Genomic DNA, 22,880 nt, shown 5'->3' on the forward strand with positions numbered 1-22,880 from the left:
ACATGAATTGACAAAATAAAAATGACTATAAGAGAAATTATTAATATTGCATTCATGAAATTAGTTTATTCTAAATATGTTGAAATACTTATATGGCCTTACAGGAACTGACTTAAAATGAGAAAGATTTACAACAAAAATACTTAAATATTTAATTTATGAAACTAGTATGATATGCAGTGATCGTAGTAGTAAATAAGATAAGTATTTTACGCCTATATCATGCGCATGCTGATCGAGGACCGCCTATTGGCCAGCTCTGATCTAGAATGTGTTTGTCCCGGAACTGGCGGACGCACAACGCTCTGTCTTTATTCGCCACCAGAGGCAGAGCGGAGACTAGTGGACGAGTGCTGAGTGACACTCTGAAGTCGTGTAGGCTATGCTAGTCGCCTCGCACTGAATGTCTCTTCTCCTGTGTTGCAGACGGCCACATGATCAACACCAACTGCTCGTCTTCACACAACAGGTACGTGTGTTATAGATTTGGCATTATTTTTCCTTTTTCATGCATGATATAGGGGAGACCGGGGCAAGTTGACGATGTTAAGCTTTGAAATGGCCTTTAACAGATAAATAAGCATATATAATATCTAATTTGGTACCAATACGAAGTACATACTAATTTCTACCTAAATATGTAAAAAGGTTGTATTACTTTGCGTAGTTCCGAAGTTATTGACAAGAAACCAATTAGTTAGCACATTCGTCATCTTGCCCCAGGAGTGGGGTAAGTTGACGAACCTATTGGGGTAAGATGACGAAACCAAAATATATATATTTATGGACAAAGTAAACAATAGTTTTATGGATATCCTACACTAAACAACGTGCAGGATGTAAAGAAGATATATTGTAACATATTTGAACGACTTTGATATAATTCCTTGACTTCATAATTCGAAAAGATTTCGTGCCACCACTCAGAACAGTCTTCATTTGGAGGTTCCACGTAAACTTCTTCACATGCAGGGCAAGAAACGCTATTTAGGCTTTATGGTTTTGCTACAGAATGATCAGAGCTTTGTTTTTCAGTTTTCTTAGTTTTTCTTTCATTTTTCTTCTCTTCATTCTGCTTCTTCTATCTATCTCTTCGTCACTCCAACGCCTCCTTTCCGTTTTCCGCTTATAATATGCCTAGGCATCTACAAAAAAATCAAACAAAATTGTTACGACTATTAACACAGGAACTATCTCTAATATTTTATAATTTCATTATTATTTTTATTTTACTTAAATGTTCGTCATATCTGTACATCATTGGTTTTAATAACACATATAATACAAAATAATGCTCACACTGTCATTACCTATGGCAAGTTGACGATTGCAGGGCAAGATGACGAATTCGTCATCTTGCCCCCGTCAACTTGCCCCAGCAGCCGTATTTTTGCTTTACCAAAATCACGAACAACATTAACAAATTTTCTTCAACAATCTATACACTAAAATACTCCCAAAAGTCAGCATTTCATTTTACATATATAAACATTTAAAACAAATGGACTCTTTTCTCGTAATAGCTTAACATACGTACCTTCAATATTACAACAATGGCTCACGAAACAGACTGCCTCTCAAAACTGCCACATTCAAACTGACTGGAAAATTCCGCTGCACCTGCCTAGTAGGTGCAGATGGTGACACACAAGGTCACAGGTGCGCCAACCGTCTATCTGTGTTTCTGGATTAGTTACATACGATTCGTCATCTTACCCCGTTCGCCAACTTACCCCGTTCTCCCCTACTACACTCTTTGAGGAGCTGATGCTGTAAGGGCATATTACAAATAAAAAAAAAACACTAAAGTGTTACTCGAACTTACACACCGAGTGTGCTCAACTATACAGACATATCTGAATGTTGTCTCCTGATTTGTGGACTGTTCGTTATGGAAGTGCTGTCAGTATTTATTGTTTGAATGTAATGTATGTCCTAGATTTGACATTAATTTAGCATTCCTAATTATCGCTGTGTTACGGTTTTAGGGAATTAGCACAAAACGCATAAAATGGCCAACTCAAGTCGACTTCTCACTTCGTTATAAATTATAACGAAGTGAGAACAGCAATGTTTACCTTAACGGGATATTTACAGTGGGTTTTTCTTTGTAACAGCAAATTATTGTTTTTTTTTTAGTTTGCTTACTTAATTACATATGTATGAAGAAATGATTAAATTTTAATGAAGAATTCAAGTTGGAATTCTAATAGGTAATGCAATACTTTGACCCACGGTAACTTTTTTATAATTTTTACAAAAAACACGATTCTCAGTTTTGATAAAGCAAGGGAAAAAAACAATGAAAATATTGACTACAATTTCTCCTTCAAAATTTATTAATTTTCTAAGTGTGTTTTTATTCGTGCGTTATATCCGAATGAAGGCAATGAAATCTTCAAACATTCTATAAGTTTAGAGACTGAAGCATTCTTTGAATGATTTTTTGCAATGGGGAAGATTGATTTAAAACATTATTTTGGACATACACCATTGATGGTTTATACTGTATATCATAGAGAAAAGTTGAAAAAATGGACAAAGAAAAATTATACTCAAACACTCAGAAAAAAAAACCAAACCAAAATCAGCAGATGTCGATTTTGACAGTAATACTGTATATTTAAACAAACTTTATAGTGGTTTCGTTTGTGAGAGTTTTTTTTTGTCCTGCCTATTCCACTTTCTCGTGTACCTGCCTTCATGAACTGTTTGACACGAAGTAGCTTGGCTTCTGGGTTGTAGCCGCGTCAATTGGCAAATAATTCACCGACTTTCCGGTCAACATTGCAGTCGCCATAATCAGGGAACAGTAGTTGGACGGTGTAATGCAAAAATGGTTCAACCCACAAACATTTTCAACTGAGTAAATTGAGCTCGAAGTTGAACACACAATAACCGGTATTGTGGCAGTGCGTTGAATGTTTGGTCGCAAGATGGCATAGTAGCAAGGAATGTCGGTTAAAAAAAATTAGCTGAATTAAAAGTGCCATTTTACCTGCACAATTATTTCAATAATTTTTTTTTTTCCTTTTGTTGGTTAACTCATTTGTGCATAACACCATCCAAACTACTGTTCCCTGATGACGGCGACTGCTGTAATGTCGACCGAAACGTCGGTGGAATTATTCGCCAAGGACGCGGCCACAACCCAGAAGCCAAGCTACTTCAAACAATGTGCCGTGAAAGCCTGCGAACACCCACGCAACAGTCACGTCTCAGGCACTCGCAAGGCAACAAACACCGACTGTCATTAGCTCCCTAGCTCGGGTGATGCACATAAAGTTCTGCCATTCCCGATTACATCCGAACAATTCACCTTCGACCAACCTCGGGTTTATTCATTAATATTTATATTTCTCTGTTTATTTTAACGTAGCTATACTAACCTAAATAACCGTCCATAGTGTTTTAAAGTGTTTTAATGTAGCTAACCCAACCGACCACTTTTAATATTTGAATTCATGTTTCCTGCGCAAAAATAAAACAAATCCCTAGGTTGGCCGAAGGTGAATTCTTCGGGTGTAATCGGGAATGGCAGAACTTTATGTACATCGTAGGTCTCCCGATGCCGACGGGCAGATAGCAAGTAGGTACGTGTGAACGCGGCCGACGCGACGGGCGCATAACGAGAGCCCCTGTGTTGCAGGAAGGCGCTGTGCTGCAAGATGTCGGTGGAGTTCGACGTGTTCCTGGAATCCAACAAGAAGTGAGTGACTCGCCTGCTCGCACAGTGTTGCCACAGTTGCCACAGTTGCCCCGCCGCGCAGTCCCGTGGTCAAGTCTCTGTGTTCTGGCCGAGGGAGGAGAGTTGGCATCGGCGCGGTGTTGCGTGAGCTACAAGATCACGCGATTCACTTCAACGGATAACACATATGAATAGGGGCATGCAGATTTCGCGAAAAGGATTTCCAGACCAGATGAAAGTTAAAAAACTATAGCACCGCCTGTGTTTCGTGATTTGAAGAGTTTCTCCCAGGTACATATCGATGGTAACAACACCAATCACAGTGATTCAGTGCGGAAGTAAACGCGTCCTCTTGAGTGGCTCGGTCAAATAAATCAACGACATCTCTCGCAGACGGCCGCCAATCAGAAGGAAGAAACAACAGGTGCGGATATACCTTGTTGCAGTCTAATAAGTGTTCAGATCTTTTCGCGAAAAATGCCTGCCCTTACATATGAACAAGGTTGCTATCGCTTCGTTTGAATTTGAACAAAGCGTAGCATAATAAAGAACGAACGACTAGAAAACACGTGTGTTTCTTGAATAAGTTCTGTTAGTCCAGTACCTGCGGGCAGCACCGGGTTGTCAACAGCGAAAACATTGGAGACGGTTACGCACTACGATACATGCCGTCATTGGCGTAGATCCCGGGGAGTTGCGTGGAGGGAGGATGGTGGTAAGCCCCTCACTGAGGGGGGGGCTGCTCGCGTTTGCAAAAAGCGTGACTTGTGAAACGGGGTTGATTTCAAAACTGTGTACTACGGAAAACTTTCTGTATATATATTTTTAAAGTGTTCTGCTTATTGCATGCATATAGATAAAAAAAAGTATGGCCAGAACACAGCATGCAAGCATCCTAACCAGAGATGTTGTGTGGGCAAGGCCCCCCACAAGAAGGGGGGGGGGGGGGGGGCTGGGTGGACCCCTGGGTCCAGGGCCCGGGCCCAGTCCTGTTTATTTTTATCTCAGTGTGTGAAATAAATATACATACTCGCTGTGGTTATTTTAAAGTAAAATAATTATATAATTGAAGTTTATTTTGGAATTATAAATAGTAACCATAATTATACCCTGTATATTCAGGTTAAATAACATTATAAAAAGGGGGTTGTCTGTAAAGTCGGTTTACGGACGATAATTTTACGTGATAACGTCATAAGAAAATATTGATGAAAAATTGCATACGTTTTAATTTTCAAATATTATTTACAGTTTTTGAAAATTTAATTTAAATAATTTGTTTAAATATAATCACGAGCAATTAGTTAAAAAGCCCGCCTTAACATGTTTGATATTATAGAAGATTTTCTCGCACGGTGGTTGGCCGGTTCTTGCACGCTTGGCTCAGGCGGAACGTGACAATTTTTCGTGCGTGCAGCCGGCGTTCATCGATTTATAAGACGTTATCACGTCAAAAGAGTGTAGGTGAGAAACAACCATGCAATTACAATGTAGCGCGTGACTGTAAAAGTGGGGGGTCCTGGGTCCAGGGCCCCCGTAGTCGAATGTGGGGACCCGTGTGTGTGGGTTCGCCCCACGGGCCCCGGTGTCCCGCGGACGGGTCGAGCGGCAGGAACCTCCGGGCACCTGGGGCGCGCGCCGAGGAGTAGTCCTGCTCCTCCATGTCTCCCGTGGCTCGCCCCTCGTGCTAGGTCGAGTCCGCCCTGCCTCCAGGGCTCCGCGCAGCCCATTTGCAATCTTTGTTTTACTTGTTTCTCTGGTGTCCGCTAAAAAAAAAAAAAAAAAAAAAAGGAAATTAATGGCAAACGGAAATTTTAAGCGTTATAAGCACCTAAACTAAAGTGCTTGGTCAATACAAATTTCAATTCATGATTTCTTATTTAAAAAAAAATTGCGAAGTGTTGTTTATTGGCACGTATCACCACCGGAATTTCGATTTTAAGCATTTATAAAATTGACAATTGACCCCGAGGATAATTTATCACGGAAGGATATCAACATTTCTTAAGATAAATTAGCGAAAACAACACCGTGGATTTTTTTTTTGTGGAGGATCACCATGTAAGTAAATAGCCCGGGGTCCCGTAAAGCGCCTGCCTTCCTCGGAACATCGCTCCCTTGCCGCGACTGCGAGGCCGGGTTTGCAGTTGGAAACACGACAGAAACAGACGATCGCGTGCACAGGTTCGGTCGCCATTTGCTCTGAGGCACACGGCCGTCGAACCTCCTTACGTACAGCTCAGTACCTGTAGAGGCGTAGTTTCCCTTTCTTCCCCAGTACTTCATCGCTCTTGTCGGCCATTTCAGTATTTTAGATTGGATGTGTTTTTTGACTTGATAACGTCTTATAAATCGATGAACGCCGGCTGCACTCACGGATAATTGTCACGTTCCCCGGCTGATCCGAGCGTGCAAGAACCGGCCAACCACCGTGCGAGAAAATCTTCTATAATATCAAACAGGTTAAGGCGGGCTTTTGAACTAATTGTTAGTGTTTATATTTCAACAAGTTATTTAAATTAAATTTTCAAAAACTGTAAATGATACTTGAAAATTAAAAAGTATGCAATTTTTCATCAATGTTTCGTTATGACGTTATCACGTAAAATTATCGTCCGTAAACCGACTTCACAGACAACACCGGTGACGGGTGACGGCGGCCACTAGCCGCAGGAGGACGCAGGGGGAGGGGGGTTCGACGTGTTGCTTCTTGCTCGCCGCGGGATCAGGGGTGCCAACCCCTCGGCCCTAGACAGCGTGGTCTCCCACCCCAGACCATCCATTTTCATAGGGATAACGGGATAAGTCAAATAAAGAAGTCAAAATGAGCAATGATTAGAGACCGGAAAAATTCGCAGATTCATTTCACGACAGCCTGAAATTCAAATAGTTATACCTTGGTGCTGCCTCTGCTATTGGCTCAACAACTCGCCTGGATGACTCCGGGCCAGTGAGAAACACTCTACCGTAGCTGTATCGAATCACAGGACGCTACGTTGGGACACCTTCACAAGACAGCAGCCAATGAGAGGGTGGCATTTGACCGAGTGTACGTAGAATTATAAAGTTCATCCTGGAGGTCATGGAACCCACGAATTTTTCCGGGCCCTAGCAATGATTTACTTACAATGAATGTTATAAACGTAATACAATATTTATGCAGACACATTTTTTTATGTCTCCTTCGTATGTTTATGAGGGCAAGAAAATTATTTAGTAAAATAGGTATCTCTTAAGCAGGTACTGTTCTTGATGCACCTCAATACATACACGGCATTGGCTATGCCCGTAAGCTAGCTCAGGTATGGGGTGAATGTGGTAGCTAATCATCGCGCCGAGTGGGAATTGCAGGCTTCAATTAGATTCGTGATTCTAATCAAAAAGAAAATTTTAAATGCATTTTTTTAGAGCTGTGAACAAAGAGTCTGCTGCTCATTAAAAAAAACCTGTGTGATTTAATATAAGTTGGAAATGAAAGTAAACTATTTAATGCATGCAAGAACTATAGTTTCAGGAACTATGACTAGTGGCCTTTAAGCTATTTATTTTTTGTTTTTTCTAAGGGAACCTTATTTCTGTCAATGTGGTATTGTAATGTGTATATGTTTTTAGATGTAAATGATGAAGTTGAAGCTGTAGATGCTAAATTAAAAAGAACATTTACTTACCTACTCTTTATATAATTTCTAAAGAAGTAATTGATATTAAACTTAAAATCTTAATTTCTATATTTTTACTTATAAGGAAAACCGTTCTGAAATTTTTTTGTGAGAGCTGTATTATGTTTTGTAGTACCTACATAGGTGTATTACAATTATTTATTGCTTGCAGAGAAGAAAGTATGCATTACATTAGTCTGAATTTCTTTATTGGTTTTTGAACTGTTTGTAAATAAATATCGTTGAACGTTAAAAGTTTATACCTTGCTGCTTTACAATCACAAATTTTCAATGCCTTTAAGCAAATATAAAACTGATTGCGAGGTGAAAAATTAATAAACTTTGTAGAATATTGTTTGGTAAACAAGTATGATGTAAACGTTATCTGAGTACACAAACGTTTGATAGTAGTCATTCATGGTAAAAATATATGCCATTGTTTTTCTTTCAATTAAAATTGTAGCCCTTCCCTAAGATCATCACTGTATCCGCCCTGGCCCTAGTTTTCAGCTCTTCTGGCCTCTACAATTCTTAGAGGGCCCGCTTAGTCAGTTGGCTATCCGTGTTAGTGAGACGGGATGATAATCTAAGAGTTGATAAACAATTTAGTCTGGTCAGACACATTGAGGGTTTTTTTCCTCTCACAAGAACCCCGCATGCAAAGTTAACCATAAAAGCGGTGTACCTTCTCACAATACAACATTTTCATTGAACCGCTTAAAAATCCGACTTTAACGAGACGTTTGCCGGTGAGTGAAGTCACTGAAAAGCCATCACTTCTTTGTTAAAATTGGATTTTAGCAATTTTCATTAAGTTTATATATTTTAATAATTTTAGACTAAGCTCTAATTAATTTTTCTACAAAAATAAATCCTGTTACGCTGAAATAATTAAATATTGTGTCAAATGCCAGTGTTACTAACTCTAAAATATTAACTTTTAGATGACGATTTTATTGTGCTTTCGTGGTAATATTCGACATTAGACCTTTGAGAGCGTACTGCCATTACTAATACAGGGGTGCCCACAAGGGGGGGTAACGACGCAGACTGCGTCATTAAAATTAGAGGGGGGGGGGTGGTTAAAAGACGAGAAAAACGTATATATTATTTACATAATTATAGCTTCTAATGTGAAAATACGTTTCTGGTGCTTTTGAAAATCAGTTTTAATTAATGCAAAATGTGATAAAATATAATACTAAAAAAGTATAGTATTATAAAATAATTGAGTAAATCATTGAGAAAATGGCATAAAAATTTCAGGGGGGGGGGGGGTGAGTCATAGTGTTTGGGGGGGGGGGGGGGGGCACCTCTGCCAAATAGTCTTGTGGCGGAGTGAGACGGGCTTCGCAGAGGGCAGAGCAGCAGCAGCGGTGACGTCAAGGCCAAGGACGTGGACAGCCCTCGCGAGTCGCGACAGATGCCCTGCGCGAGCGGCGAGTCACGTCCGGCGCGCGGGGCGTTCCCTTGCGCGCGCCAGGGGCACTGACGCGCGGCGAGTTGCCCGCCGGCGGAACGACTCCGCGTGACTCACGCGCCGGCGCGCCCGCTGCAGCGATATCTGCCTGGTCCTCAGTGCACCGTCACCTCAACCCCACTTGCCCTTCTGGACATACCCGAATACTCACGTTGGCAAGCCTTCTTTCAACAGACGAGAGAGCCGAACGTCTGATCGTGTGTTCATTGTAAATAAATATACAACTCATGATAACTAATGGTCAATTAGGTTAGGTTAGTTACATTATAAATACTTTAAAAACATTGTGGACGGTTGATTAGGTTAGGATAGCTACATTAAAGATACGGGGAAATCATGCAAACGGATCCCCCAAAATAAATACACCTGTTGTGTAACGGAAAAAAAAAGCGAGCATGAACTTGGGGAACTTCGGGTTTGGCTCTCTCGTCTGTGAAAAGAAGGCTTGCCAACGTGAGTATTCGGGTATGTCCATAAGGACGAGTGAATCGTATGCTTCCCGCATTATCACCTCAACGATTGTGTTTAAACCCACTTTCCCTTCTGGACACAAGAAACAATTTTTTGACGTGATAACGTCTTTATAAATCGATGAACGCCGGCTGCACGCACGATAAAAGCATGACTCATTGTCACGTTCCGCCTGAGCCGAGCGTGCACGCGAGAGCGCGGAACAAGCGACAGAGAGGCACGATCGGCCTAAGCGTTCGGCTTGTGACGCATCTAACTGTAAATAATATTTGAAAATTGAAAAAGTATGCAATTTTTCATCAATGTTTTCTTATGACGTTATCACGTAAAATTATCGTCCGTAAACCGACTTTACAGACAACCCCTCCCCCTTTTTTTTATATAGTGAAGTTTATCGATGATTCTTTGCTGGTGTGTTGTTAATATCTTTGTTTAACAGTACTCACTTCATGATTGAATTTTTTTAAATTCTACCTAAAGAGTTCCTTTCTAGCCCACATTGTTCTAGCATTAGCCTTCATACAGCTACGATTTATTTTGCCAACAATTGACTTAAAGTTCGGGACAGACACCAGCTCCATGGGCTAATACGTCCATGCCTATAACTGTGGCGATTTGGAAACTTATCTTGTCTAGAACATCTAGATTTTTTACTTGGTCTGCTAACCGTTTGTGAAATTTAAAAAAAAATATATATCCCACACGATTACAAATTCATAATACGTCTGATCTGACGAGTAATATAACCCGTACAACATTAGTTTTCTTTGGCATGCCTTTTTTATTCCAACAGGTTAACGTCCCGTCGATATTTGGGATATTAGAGACAAATAAGTTAAATTGTTATTCTTCCTGCAAAACTAAAAACTAAAAATTATTTTCAAATGAAAAAATATGTTAATATTTGGCTAAATAATTTAACTGATGAAGAGATGGCTTTAGTATTTAAGTTTTATATATTGTTATTACTTTGTTCTTGTACTTTACTTAAATACTAATTTTTATTTAATTATATTTTCATTTATTCATGTAACAATGTTATAATTGATACGTTTTTTGTTTATACATAATATTGAATTTTAATAAATTGCTCTTTTTAACTTTCATCTTTATATAACTAATTTAAGTTTCTTAGGTTATATTTTATATATTTATTTCTCAGTTATTATACATTTACAAATGTTTACAATCGTCAAAATACCGCATGTAATTTGAAGTGACTAGATGCACTCACATACAAGCTTGCTTTCGTGAGTGCTAAATTTCCTGGTTAATTAAGTGAAAATTGTTAAAGTGTAAACAAATGGGAAATAAATGATTATTATATAGCCTACCTATATATTATTATTATTATCTGGTTTAAGAAATGGTAAGACTTGCTGATAAAGCGCAGAAGGCGTGTAACTGAGGACGCGAGGGCCATTCATGCGAGTGTATGCGCGAGGGAAGCCTAACATGGACAAGTTCTGTCCCTGCCCGAACACGCCCGAATATTCACCTTCGGCCAACCTCGGGTTCAATTATATATATTTATATTTCTCTGTTTATTTTAATGTAGCTATACTAACCTATCTAACCGTCCATAGTGTTTTAAAGTGTTTTAATGTAGCTAACCTAACCGACCACTTTTAATATTTGAATTCATTTTCCCTGCGCAAAAATAAAACAAATCCCGAGGTTGGCCGAAGGTGAATATTCGGGCGTGTTCGGGCAGGGACAGAGCTTGATGTACATCTTAGGCTTCTCGCATGCGCGATGTAACGGTAAGGGATACTTGGCGATGTCGGCCCCCTCGGAAACCCTTCCGCGGCTCCGGAAAACGCGCGCAGTCATGGTTCCTGAGGACGTGGTTCCAGGTTCAACGCACCCTAAACGGGCAGAAGGAAATTGGTCGCCGCAAGAAAGAGGACTCGGACGGAGTAATTCCATTTACTGCTGGAAGTCATTCCGTGAGCAATAGCGGCGCGGCGAGGCGTGGCCGAAGCATTTCCTGCCCCTGACATGTAAAGGACATCTGAAAGGCTGAGAGCGAGGCAGGGACCTTCATCGGAAAGGGGGGGGGGGAGGGGGCCGTGGTCACTGAGGCGTCTCTGGCGACCGGCGAGGCGACCAGTTCCGCAAGCTTGTCTTTAATATTGTCCCGACGCGACGTCCTTTTGTCCTCGTGCCGTCCGCCGTGATCACAGGAGTTCGAGAATCGTCAGCAGGCTGGCTATTGATTCTCCAAAAAGTGATTGGGAATAAGTGATATTTTTTTTTCTAAGTGTTGCACGACTTAGCTGTTGTCTTAAAAAAATAGATTCACTATCACCCTCATAATTAAGAAAACTAAATAATTATCACTTAACTATTTGAAAAAAAAAAAAAACACGTGTATTAAAAACACTGAATGAAAAAATTTAACTACCACGCGTAAATTTTCGGGCTAAATCACTTTTAGACTGATTTTAATTTCTTACAAAAATAACAGAGAAATGCGTTTGGGTATGTATTTTTCGCGGAAAAAAAAGAAATTAGATTTTCATTAGACCGCGCTAGCGCTAGCTGATTGTTCCCTTGCGACTGGCGGCCGTCTGCAAGGGAAGCCGTCGCCCTGTTTGTCCGAGTGACCCAGGACTCGTTTGCTCCCGCGCTGGGTGGCTGTGTCTATTTATTTATTTATTTATTTATTTATTTATTTATCGTCTTTATTGGTGGCGAGGTTAAGGCGGTACGCCTTTTCTTACACTTAACCAATTTTCTGCCATTACATCAAATAGTGGAATATTAAAAATTAAGCATGATATAAGCAGATGTTGACTAAATATTAAGAGACCAAATTAAAATTTTAACTTAATGTTCAAATATTAACTATTACAAAAGATTCTACCATAACTAATTTAAAGTAATTAAAAATTAAGCATAGACATACATAAAAAGGAAAGTAATTAAACATACAGCAAATAGCATAAACAAAATAGGTGCTACTACATTAAAACCAGTCACTCGCACATTCACACACAGATTCAAGCAGTAGGGTAGCGGCGAAGGTTTTTTTCAGCCTGTACTTAAAGGAAGCTAGATTTTTGTTTGCCTTGTCGCTTGGTCTAGTTTATTCCAGAGCCTGCTACTCGCGGTTGCAAAAGATCCCGACGGACATTTGTATGAGTGCACTGGGACAGATAGCACTGGGTTGCGTGTGGATCGCGTGTCACGGCTGTGGTAGTTGACACTGGGTTGCGTGTGGATCGCGTGTCACGGCTGTGGTAGTTGACACTGGGTTGCGTGTGGATCGCGTGTCACGGCTGTGGTAGTTGACACTGGGTTGCGTGTGGATCGCGTGTCACGGCTGTGGTAGTTGACACTGGGTTGCGTGTGGATCGCGTGTCACGGCTGTGGTAGTTGACACTGGGTTGCGTGTGGATCGCGTGTCACGGCTGTGGTAGTTGACACTGGGTTGCGTGTGGATCGCGTGTCACGGCTGTGGTAGTTGACACTGGGTTGCGTGTGGATCGCGTGTCACGGCTGTGGTAGTTGACACTGGGTTGCGTGTGGATCGCGTGTCACGGCTGTGGTAGTTGACTCTGGGTTGCGTGTGGATCGCGTGTCACGGCTGTGGTAGTTGACTCTGGGTTGCGTGTGGATCGCGTGTCACGGCTGTGGTAGTTGACACTGGGTTGCGTGTGGATCGCGTGTCACGGCTGTGGTAGTTGACACTGGGTTGCGTGTGGATCGCGTGTCACGGCTGTGGTAGTTGACTCTGGGTTGCGTGTGGATCGCGTGTCACGGCTGTGGTAGTTGACTCTGGGTTGCGTGTGGATCGCGTGTCACGGCTGTGGTAGTTGACACTGGGTTGCGTGTGGATCGCGTGTCACGGCTGTGGTAGTTGACACTGGGTTGCGTGTGGATCGCGTGTCACGGCTGTGGTAGTTGACACTGGGTTGCGTGTGGATCGCGTGTCACGGCTGTGGTAGTTGACTCTGGGTTGCGTGTGGATCGCGTGTCACGGCTGTGGTAGTTGACACTGGGTTGCGTGTGGATCGCGTGTCACGGCTGTGGTAGTTGATACTGGGTTGCGTGTGGATCGCGTGTCACGGCTGTGGTAGTTGACACTGGGTTGCGTGTGGATCGCGTGTCACGGCTGTGGTAGTTGACACTGGGTTGCGTGTGGATCGCGTGTCACGGCTGTGGTAGTTGACACTGGGTTGCGTGTGGATCGCGTGTCACGGCTGTGGTAGTTGACACTGGGTTGTGACACGGGGGTCCCCCGGCGACGCAGACCGGGAGCGGCTGCAAGACGCAGGTCCCCCCCCCCCCCCGGAGAGCGCCCATGCGCCAAGGCAGGACGCGCGCGGCCAGGATGTGCCTGCCTGCAGCGCCCATCACGGCCTGATGAACACTTAGCCGTGACGCGCTCAATTGGGGCCATCCGGGCGTGACGGGGCCGACCACCTCTCCCGTCTCCTGGTCGGGCACTCACGTCCCTACCGTCCCCTTCCACACACACGCGCCGCGCACAGTGCTTTCCTACCAGATCTAGTGCTTTTACAAGTCTAGTACATTTACCCTCACATCTAGTACTTTTATTACAGTAACTCCAATATGTTTTATTATTAAGAGTAATTATTTGTAAAAACTATGTAATGTATGTGTGTGTCGTGTGATATTTTAGTTAGAGCATTGCAATTTCATTATAACTTTCTAAATGGTTGAAACCATAAAAATTATAATTTAGTACTTTTTTTTCTTCCAAATATAGTACTTTTTCTCGCCTAAGTTGGTACGAAATATTTTTTTCCTTGTTGGCACCCTGGGCGCGCAGGGCTTCAGGGAACAACCACGCTTTTTCCGAGTGGGGTCTGTTTTCGAAAAGCATTTAAGAGTTCGCTGAGGGCCGAAAAGTACTTTGGATTTCGGATGAAGTTTTCAAACAGTACAGATTTTTGAAAACACTTAAGGGACTTGCATTACACCTTTATCTTCATTTCTTGGCCGTATAATGTTATGCTCACCGCTCAAATTTCACAGTTATTTTGTGACGACGAGAAGACTGCGCGTCAGTTCAGAACCTTGCGCTTAGAGGCTATACCGCGCTAGAAATACCATCGAGCGTCGCGCTTATCATCCCGTCTTACTGACACACATACACACCTGTCGGGGGGGGGGGGGGGTCGTTACGGCCCCCGCCCACCCGGGCACACACACGGTGCTCAGGGCTTCAGGGAACAACCACGCCATTTCCGAGTGGGGTCTGTTTTCGAAAATCATTTAACAATTCGCTGAGGGCTTATAAGTAGTTTTGTTTCCAGTTTGCGTTTTTATACTGTATTTTTTAGAATATCTAAAATGTCTTAAAGGCGTGTTTTAAGAGTAATTTTAAGGCATTAAACAACCGATACAGATTCTTGAAATCATTCAAGGGACTTGCATTACACATATAATTTTACGGTCACAGCAAAATTTCATAGTTGTCCTATGCAGGCCGAGGAGACTGCGCGCCAGGCCGCAGCCTTGCGCTTAGAGGCGATATCTCGCTAGGAACACCCGCCTCACTGACACTAGGCGGCCCTTAAACACGTCTTCCCCAGAGAGGATTCATCCCAGGCAAGGATGTGCCATTTGGCCATTCTGCGCTTCTACACACGTAAAGTCTTGACCATTTGTCAAAACTGTAGGCAAAAGGCAATATTAGTAGAGACCTGAAAAATTCGCGGATTCATTTCATGTTATGCTAAAATTCAAATAATTATACCTCAGTGCTGCTGCTGCCATTGGTTCACTGTTAATCTGGAGGAATGAGGGCCAATTAGAGACCCTCACTCATAGAAGTGTCTAATCACAGGCCACCCAGTCGACACGAGTCAGCAGCCAATGTACAGGTGGCATTTGCCCAAGTGTGTAGAAGATATTGGAGTCCATCCTGAAGGTCATTGAACCCGCGAATTGTAGGCAAAAGGCAATATGAGCTGTCTGTGAACCTGTCCGACGCTGGAAGACGCAGACTAACTCGTGGAACTGGCGGGTCAGGCGGAGGGCTCATGTCCTGAGTCGGCGCTCCTGATGGGCGCTAATTGCAGCTCGTCGAGTCGTGTGGGCGTCGAGCCGGTGATGAGCGAGTCTCCTCCTGGTCGCAGCCGCCATGTCCCAGTTCTCAACTCTACATTATAACTAGGCACCGGAAAAATTCCCGGATTCAATGACCTCTAGGATAGCCTCCATTATCCTCTGCATTTCTCAAGCAAACACGCATGTTCATTGGGTACTAAATTGTGAGGCGTCTCCACTGGGTAGCTTGTGATTCGACGCTTCTTTGGTCGATAGTCTCTCATTGGCCCAGATGGTGTCTAAATTTCAAGATGGCGACCATAACGATAATTGCAACATTAATAGGATCAAATATGGCGGTCGTAACTAAAGTGTAAGGATGGCATCGTACTCAACCATGATGGCTGGACGAAACAAAACATGCATCATTTATATAATCCAAGATGGCGACCGTAACAATAAGTGCATCAGTGGATTTTAAGTAATATTTTATTAAATTTGTATTATTCAATTCGATGAAATAATTTTTTTGATGAGTTTTAAAAATTTTCCTGATTTTCTAACATAAAAATCACGGATTTTAAAGATGGCGACCGTAACGACAATTGCAACAGTTACTTCTTAATACAAGATGGTGGTTCTGTCTCGAACAGGTGATGATATTATTACTTCAAATTAAAAAAAAATTCAAGTCCCAATGTGCATGTTATTTTTTTATATAGCTACCTTATTTAATTCTGTCTGGTAAATGTCTCGATGGCCGAGCGGTTAAAGGCGTATGTTTTCCGACCTAAATATCAGAGCTGCGATAGTTCGAATCACAGAGCCTCCAATGTATTTTGCATAAAAAATTAAAATTAACATTTCGATAAGGACCATAATAGCTCTGGTAGGTAATGGAACATCGACCTTATGTGATGAGACAGAGCGACATTGGCGCTCTCTAGGAACAAACAGCAGAAACAAAGTCGACTGTATCCAAGATGGCGGCCTCCAGTGGAACAGAAAAAAATCAAGAGCGACGCTGTCGCTATCTAGGAACAAACAACAGAAACAATGTCGACGGTATCCAAGATGGCGGCCTCCAGTGGAACATAAATAATCAAGAGCGACGCTGGCGCTTCTAGGAACAAACAACAGAAACAAAGTCGACAGTATCCAAGATGGCGGCCTCCAGCGGAACAGAAAAAATCAATATGGCGACAGAGACGAAAATTTCATCATAATGAGTGGGGCGCTCGATTTAAAGATGGCGGATCCAATATGGTCGCCGTGATCTTGTCCCGTTACGCTGTGTCCCGTTATGCGCATCCAAGATGGCCGCCGTGACGTCACAATCCAAGATGGTGGACCGGCACCAGGCACCATATCCTGAATCCTGTTTCCGGAGCCCCATTCACATACTACTGTTGCCGAACGTCCGCTAGAATGCGTTGGAACCAGTTTCCAGCCTCGCGCAGGGCACAGTTCATTAAAACCGTTGCCGATTTGTTCCCTTACTGGGATTCGGTCCGGACACGCACAACTTATTGTGTGATGATGAACCTGCAAGAGAAGTTCGTCGATCTCATTCAGACTCATTCTGCATGCATCATATTTAACACTTGTTCAACTTTCACATATATAAAATAACTAGGGACTGGAAAAATTCGCGTATTAATTTCGTGATAGGCTGAATTCAAACATGTGTACAATTCTGCTGGTTCTGCTATTGGCTCGCAGTTTAACTGAAAATCTCTGGGCCAATGAGAGACTATCGACCAAAGAAGCGTCGAATCACAAGCTACCCAGTGGAGACGCCTCACAATTTAGTGCCCAATGAACACGCGTGTTTACTTGAGAAATGCAGAGGATAATGGAGCCTATCCTAGAGGTCATTGAATCCACGAATTTTTCCTGTCCCTAAAAATAACTTTTTAAAATAAATTTATTCACAGTCAGGTTCGTTTCCATGATAAATATGAATAATCAAAAGAAGCCCGGGGTTTAAAATATGTTTTCCACTGTACTACAATTTTAAGTTACATGGTCGGTGACGTCTTGCGTTGGTTGCGTGGACGGGTAGTTTACAAGGGTCAGTCCTGGACCAGGCGCGCGCTCGGCACGCCGGGAGGAGGGGAGGTTGTTACGTGCGAGGGAGCGAGGGAGCGAGTGAAGAAGGTAGGAGGGAGGAGGGAGGGGCGTACAGCGGCGCTGCGGGAGGTCACGTGCCGTCCTGCGGCCGCGCTCTTCATTACGGCCCCTCTTATCCCCTATCCCCCGCCGCGGCCGCAGCAGAACACCGAGGCATGCAGAGGCGGAACTGCCCGCGCCGGGCCGAGGTGACGTCACTCGCCAGCCGAGCACACCCGCCCTGCGACCCTGCGAGCGAATGCGTCCCTGGTCAAATATTCCAGATACAAATAAAATTCAAAGCGGACCACGAGTCCAAGTGTGCAACCCCCGCATGGTAGACTATTTTCTACTCTGTCCAACTCTATCCAGACCATCCTCTCTCTGTCTCCTGTAAATTCCTACACGTAATGCATGCCAATTTGCATCCCGCATGAATGCGCCGACGGTTTTCCCCGTGTCTATGCAGGTTTTACCTGGGCCCAACCTATCTCTAGTTATAGTCTAGATTTAAGAGTGAGGGAAGTTAGTCATGGCGCCAATAGTTGCCATGGCTGGCCAATCCCCTCCTAGCACATGATGCATGCGACCCTCTCCCTGCATGGCTAATCCCAGCACGACTAGGCGTATAGGCTTCGGCCTGAGACGCACCTAGGTCCCTCCCTAAACCCGGACCCCTCCAAAATGCACTTAGTTTTATTTAGGTTAGGAAAAAAAACATGACTTCCTGCGACCCTCACCAATCTTCTCTGTCTGTCTATGTACTACCTTGCCGCCAGACGAGCCGCCACGCGAACCGGCCTCCGCGGGAGATCTCTTCTGCCGAGGCCATCCTCCACGTGTGTCCCCGGGACAGCGAGGTGGCGCAGCGTGGAACCCGCGCCCCGGGAATACACTTACATTTGTTTTTTGTTTTTTTCCCCGTTTCGTTTTTAACACTTTTTCGAACAAGGAGGTTGCAGAAGCGTGACGTCACCGCGGCGAGAAGTGCCGCAGGCCTCGGGCGCACAAAGAGCCTCAGAGTCGCGCACACTGTGTCTTTCTTTGTGCCGCGTGCGCGGACAGGCGCCGTCGCTCGGGCTTAACGACTCCTCGGGAGACAGGAAGAGCTCTCTCTCTCTCTCTCTCTCTCTCTCTCTCTCTGTCTCTCTCTCTCTCTCTCTCCCCCGCCCCCCAAAGACTGGTTCTTCCTGTCCTGTTGCGTGCTGCACGTCACTGCAACGCAGCCAATCGCGTGGACTGTGTGAAACCGTGAACTCGATCAATTTTAATTGGAAGAATCATAAATCTACAAGTTCAAATCTTTGTCGGCCGTTTCAATAACTTATTGACACATGAATCACGCTAAAAAAAAAAAAAAAACTATCTTGGCGCTCTGCATTGTCACGTTAAGATAATTTCTCAACCCTGAAGATGCGTGCTGCAATGCAGGGTGAAACGTCGGCACGATCTTACCAATTGGACGCGGGCCAACCTCGAAAGCCGAGCTAGTTTGCTGGACCAATGGCCGCGAAACCCTGCAGTCTACATAATGGCAGTACGGTCCCTGAATTTTTTGCAAAAACAAAATCTGAGACGGCTGGAGAGGCAGTGTACCTGAAATACATTAAGGCCCGCCTACCTGTGCACACATACGGTGTGCAGAAATTCATAGAAACCACATTTAAAAAATGCTCAGTACACCTACATCCGAGTGGTGTCTTTACGAAAAACATAGCACCGCACAGATGAAAATTTCTGTTTTTTTAGAAAAGTTTTTTTTGGAAGGTAGTTTCCATCAAATAGTTTGTAATACTAAAATTAATATAATTATTGTTGCTGTGTACAACTCTTGACAGTAAATAAATATTTTTAATGATATGAACCGGTACTCAATATCAATCACTAAAGTATGAGATATAAAAGCGCATATACTACTGGCTCGCTGTAGGAAAGGTTTTGATGGAGATTAAAAACTGACGAAAACTAGCTGCTACTGCGCAGCTTAGGTTCCCCCCTTCCTTCTTTGCGACAGAGAGGGGAGTGACGGAAATTCTCTGTCGAAAAGAAAGGAGGGGGGAACCTAAGCTGCGCAGTAGAAGCTTTGAATATATATACTGTATAGAAGTCGCCAGCCCAGGTTAAAATTTCTAATACGGTTTTGAGGTAGTTGGTTAATTCACCGCCGCAATCGCCACCATCTCTAGGGCATCGACTTGTGGTGGTCCCTAGCGGAGAAGTGTCTAACTCTTCAAACACCCCTTCCCCCTCCTGCTGAAATGCCTTGAGCTGCAGTGAATGATTGATGGGGGGTGCGGGGAATGACAGCGGGCGACAGTGCTGCCCTCTAACGTGTAAATAACAACTAAGACGATAAGGGCGTTACGGCAGCGCACTGCAGCGGTGAAGTTCCCAAGCTGCTCATTTTTCGCTCCTGAAAAACGTAGAGTAAATCTGATCCACTCGCGACTTCTATACAGTATATATATTCAAAGGTAGAAGCTAGTTTTCGTCAGTTTTTAATCTCCATCAAAACCTTTCCTACAGCGAGCCAGTAGTACAATTTTTGAGTCTGTCGGCCCTGAACTCGTTTTAAAACTCGACGGCGCGGTCGCTAGGCGAAGGGGAAGTCACGACGGGTGTGTAGCGCTCTGTACCGCAAACTGGTCAAGGTATTCGCAGTGAATCAGGTGCCGGAGGTTTCAGCTGGTTGATAAGAGTTACCGGCACGCAGATCTCAGAGTGAAGTTAGAGCAGCAGCTTCCACACGTGACGGTCACCTCCTCCTTGTACCGCGAGCTCCTGAAGACCGCCTGCAGGAGGCGCGCCACATACATAAAGCACTAATAAATAGAGACCGGAAAAATTCGCGGATTCATTTCGTGATAGGCTGAAATACAAACACGTGTACAATTCTGCTGGTTCTGCTATTGGCTCGCAGTTTAACTGGAGCTCTCTGGGCCAGTGAGAGACTATCGACCAAAGAAGCGTCGAATCACAAGCTACCCAGTGGAGACGCCTCACAATTTAGTACCCAATGAACACGCGTGTTTATTTTAGAAAGGCAGATAATGGAGGCTATCCTAAAGGTCATTTAATCCGCTAATTTTTCCGGTCCCTACCAGGGGCTAAGGAATCGGGGGGGGGGGGGGGGACAGGAGGGACGTGTCCCCCTGAACTTTTTGGGTGGAGGGGACTGTCCCCCCCAACTTTCTAGACCGTGATATTTTTATTTTATAATATTGTTCTGCCCAACTTTATTTGTAATTTCTTCACTCATCAAATTTTATCTTAAGGAAACAATAATAATTTTAACATCGATGTATCAAATGGTTAGATACAAAAACTGCTTAAAAAGCGCTATTTTGCACTTTTAAAATCAAAATTTTCCGGTGGAGGAGCCCCGGACCCCCCCCCCCCCCCCCGTCTTAGTAAGAGGGGAATGGGTTTACATGACATCAAAATCATTATTTGTCCCCCCCAACTTTATGAACACAGCTACGCCAATGGTCCCTACAATACATGTTCTACGTTAAACCTTAACGTCTAATCATATTACAATTTACTTCGTTAAATTCTCACGTGGGAAACGACTGACAGAAGGTCTAAATATGTGCGTATTATTTAAATGTTTTTTTTTTTTTTTTTTTTTCACTTGAAAAACCACCAGTCAAACCAGAAAATTTTCGTCGCTTGTGGGCTACTCCGTTGCCCGGAGACCAGACTATTTACATGTTATTAAACACACTTAGTGACCACTAGGTATTAAATCTGGCCTGGGGCCGCAAAAAGATGTTAAGGCATTCGTAAAACGAGGTACTCTAAGGGGGTCATACGCGTACTTGACGAACTCACTTTCTTTTGTGAATATTACGTCTTTACGTGTATTCTTACGGGAATTAAGTACACTGGTACTCGTACAGGTGCCTCACACACGGGCACGAGGAACAATCACTGACTTGACTCGCGCGGGCGTGTTGCGAGGGTGCGTTCCGCCAGTACGGGCTGGTACTGTCGCAGGAGGTACCGCGTGAACTCAAGCACTCTCCTGAACAGGCACGTGACTTGTGTACCGTAGAGCATAGGCGTGCGCACAGTAGGTGCCACAGGTGCCTTGGCACCACCATTAGGGTTAACGTTATTTTGTTTTTTACAAGCAGAAATAATACATACTTACAAAGATCCGTATTATTTCCACAAAAATATGTTTTCCAATCGTGTCGAGTTACAGATTGTGCTCATAACACTATCAGTATATCAATTATCAATCGAACCAACTATACACACGGAAACAAGCCAGTTGCAATTATTACTTGTGTTTAGAGCTGTAGCAAACCGTATGTTTTCGTTACTGAGTAACGGGTGCGGCATCTAGTAACGAGTAACGAAACGTTACACACGAATGCATTTCGTTACTCGCATCTTTCGTATGTTTTACGCATGCGCGCGCTTATTCGTTACAAAGAACGATGTTTGTTTATTAATAAAAGTATAATTTGGAAATTCGTCGTCCAAGTTTTTTACTGTTTATTAAAGGTTTTGTGTGTGTAGACAAAGTTTTAGATTCGAACAGAAACAACGTAAGAAAGTATTTTTTACAAATTATAAATATGTATGTTTTTGTTTTTTATTATCGCGTATTTTCACGTTTTATGTTCTTATATTAAAAGATATATTATAATAAAGCCGCTCTAATGAGATTTAATAGTTTCTTGGTTAACAAAAGCTGTTAATTATCAAATATTTTTAATTGTTTATATTCGATTTATTTTTATTTACGCGACGTCATACTGTACGCGTACGAAATACGACTCGATTCGTTGCTGTTACATAACATAGCATGTGCCATGTTATGCGGTATCAGAAGTAACGAGTAACGATACGAAAGTAACGAGTACTGATTGTTATAGTAACGAATACATACGGGTACACATTTTTTCGTTACTTTTACACCTCTACTTGTGTTGTAAACGCGGGCCGCGGCTACGAAACTTCTGAAATGTAAATACTTCTCATAGTTCTCCTCGAATTACATAGAATGCGCGCTCGGTGTCCACTGTTCACTCCACTCGGCAGGCGCACGGAATAATAGCCGCCGTCCGCCAGGGTTTATTTTAAAAAAGAGAGTTTAGTTAGTTAAAAGGATAGGCTTACTTGATGACTTATATGCAGTCGCCGACAAAACATTTTTGTTGTATTCCAAAAGTTAAAACTTTTGCCCACTCTTATTTGTGTATTTTTATTATTTTATTATTTTACATATTTTAGGTATGTTACAAAAACTCCCCTAATTTGTTGATTTTAAAACTTAACATTTGAGAATGTTTTTTCTAGCAATTATTTGGTGTCTTCAGAAAACATATAAGTACGGTTTTTCAAAGCCACCAGCATGAATTCCGTGCAAACAATTTGTGCAATTTACTTTATGGCTCAACAAAGCTTAAAACTGTAAATAGTTTAGTAGTTT

General features: G+C 43.0%; 1 protein-coding gene across 2 annotated transcripts in view; it reads left to right on the plus strand.

The window, feature by feature from the left end:
- LOC134532540 (fringe glycosyltransferase) overlaps nt 1-22,880 on the plus strand; it is a 124,323-nt gene that overhangs the window by 37,663 nt on the left and 63,780 nt on the right. For both annotated transcript variants that reach the window (XM_063369036.1, XM_063369038.1), the window contains exons 4-5: nt 427-469; nt 3,650-3,709. In XM_063369036.1, coding sequence (XP_063225106.1) covers nt 427-469; nt 3,650-3,709 — 103 coding nt within the window. The remainder of the gene's footprint in view (nt 1-426; nt 470-3,649; nt 3,710-22,880) is intronic.

The sequence above is a fragment of the Bacillus rossius genome, chromosome 6 (genome assembly GCF_032445375.1).
Source record: "Bacillus rossius redtenbacheri isolate Brsri chromosome 6, Brsri_v3, whole genome shotgun sequence".
NCBI classification, from domain to species: domain Eukaryota; kingdom Metazoa; phylum Arthropoda; class Insecta; order Phasmatodea; family Bacillidae; genus Bacillus; species Bacillus rossius.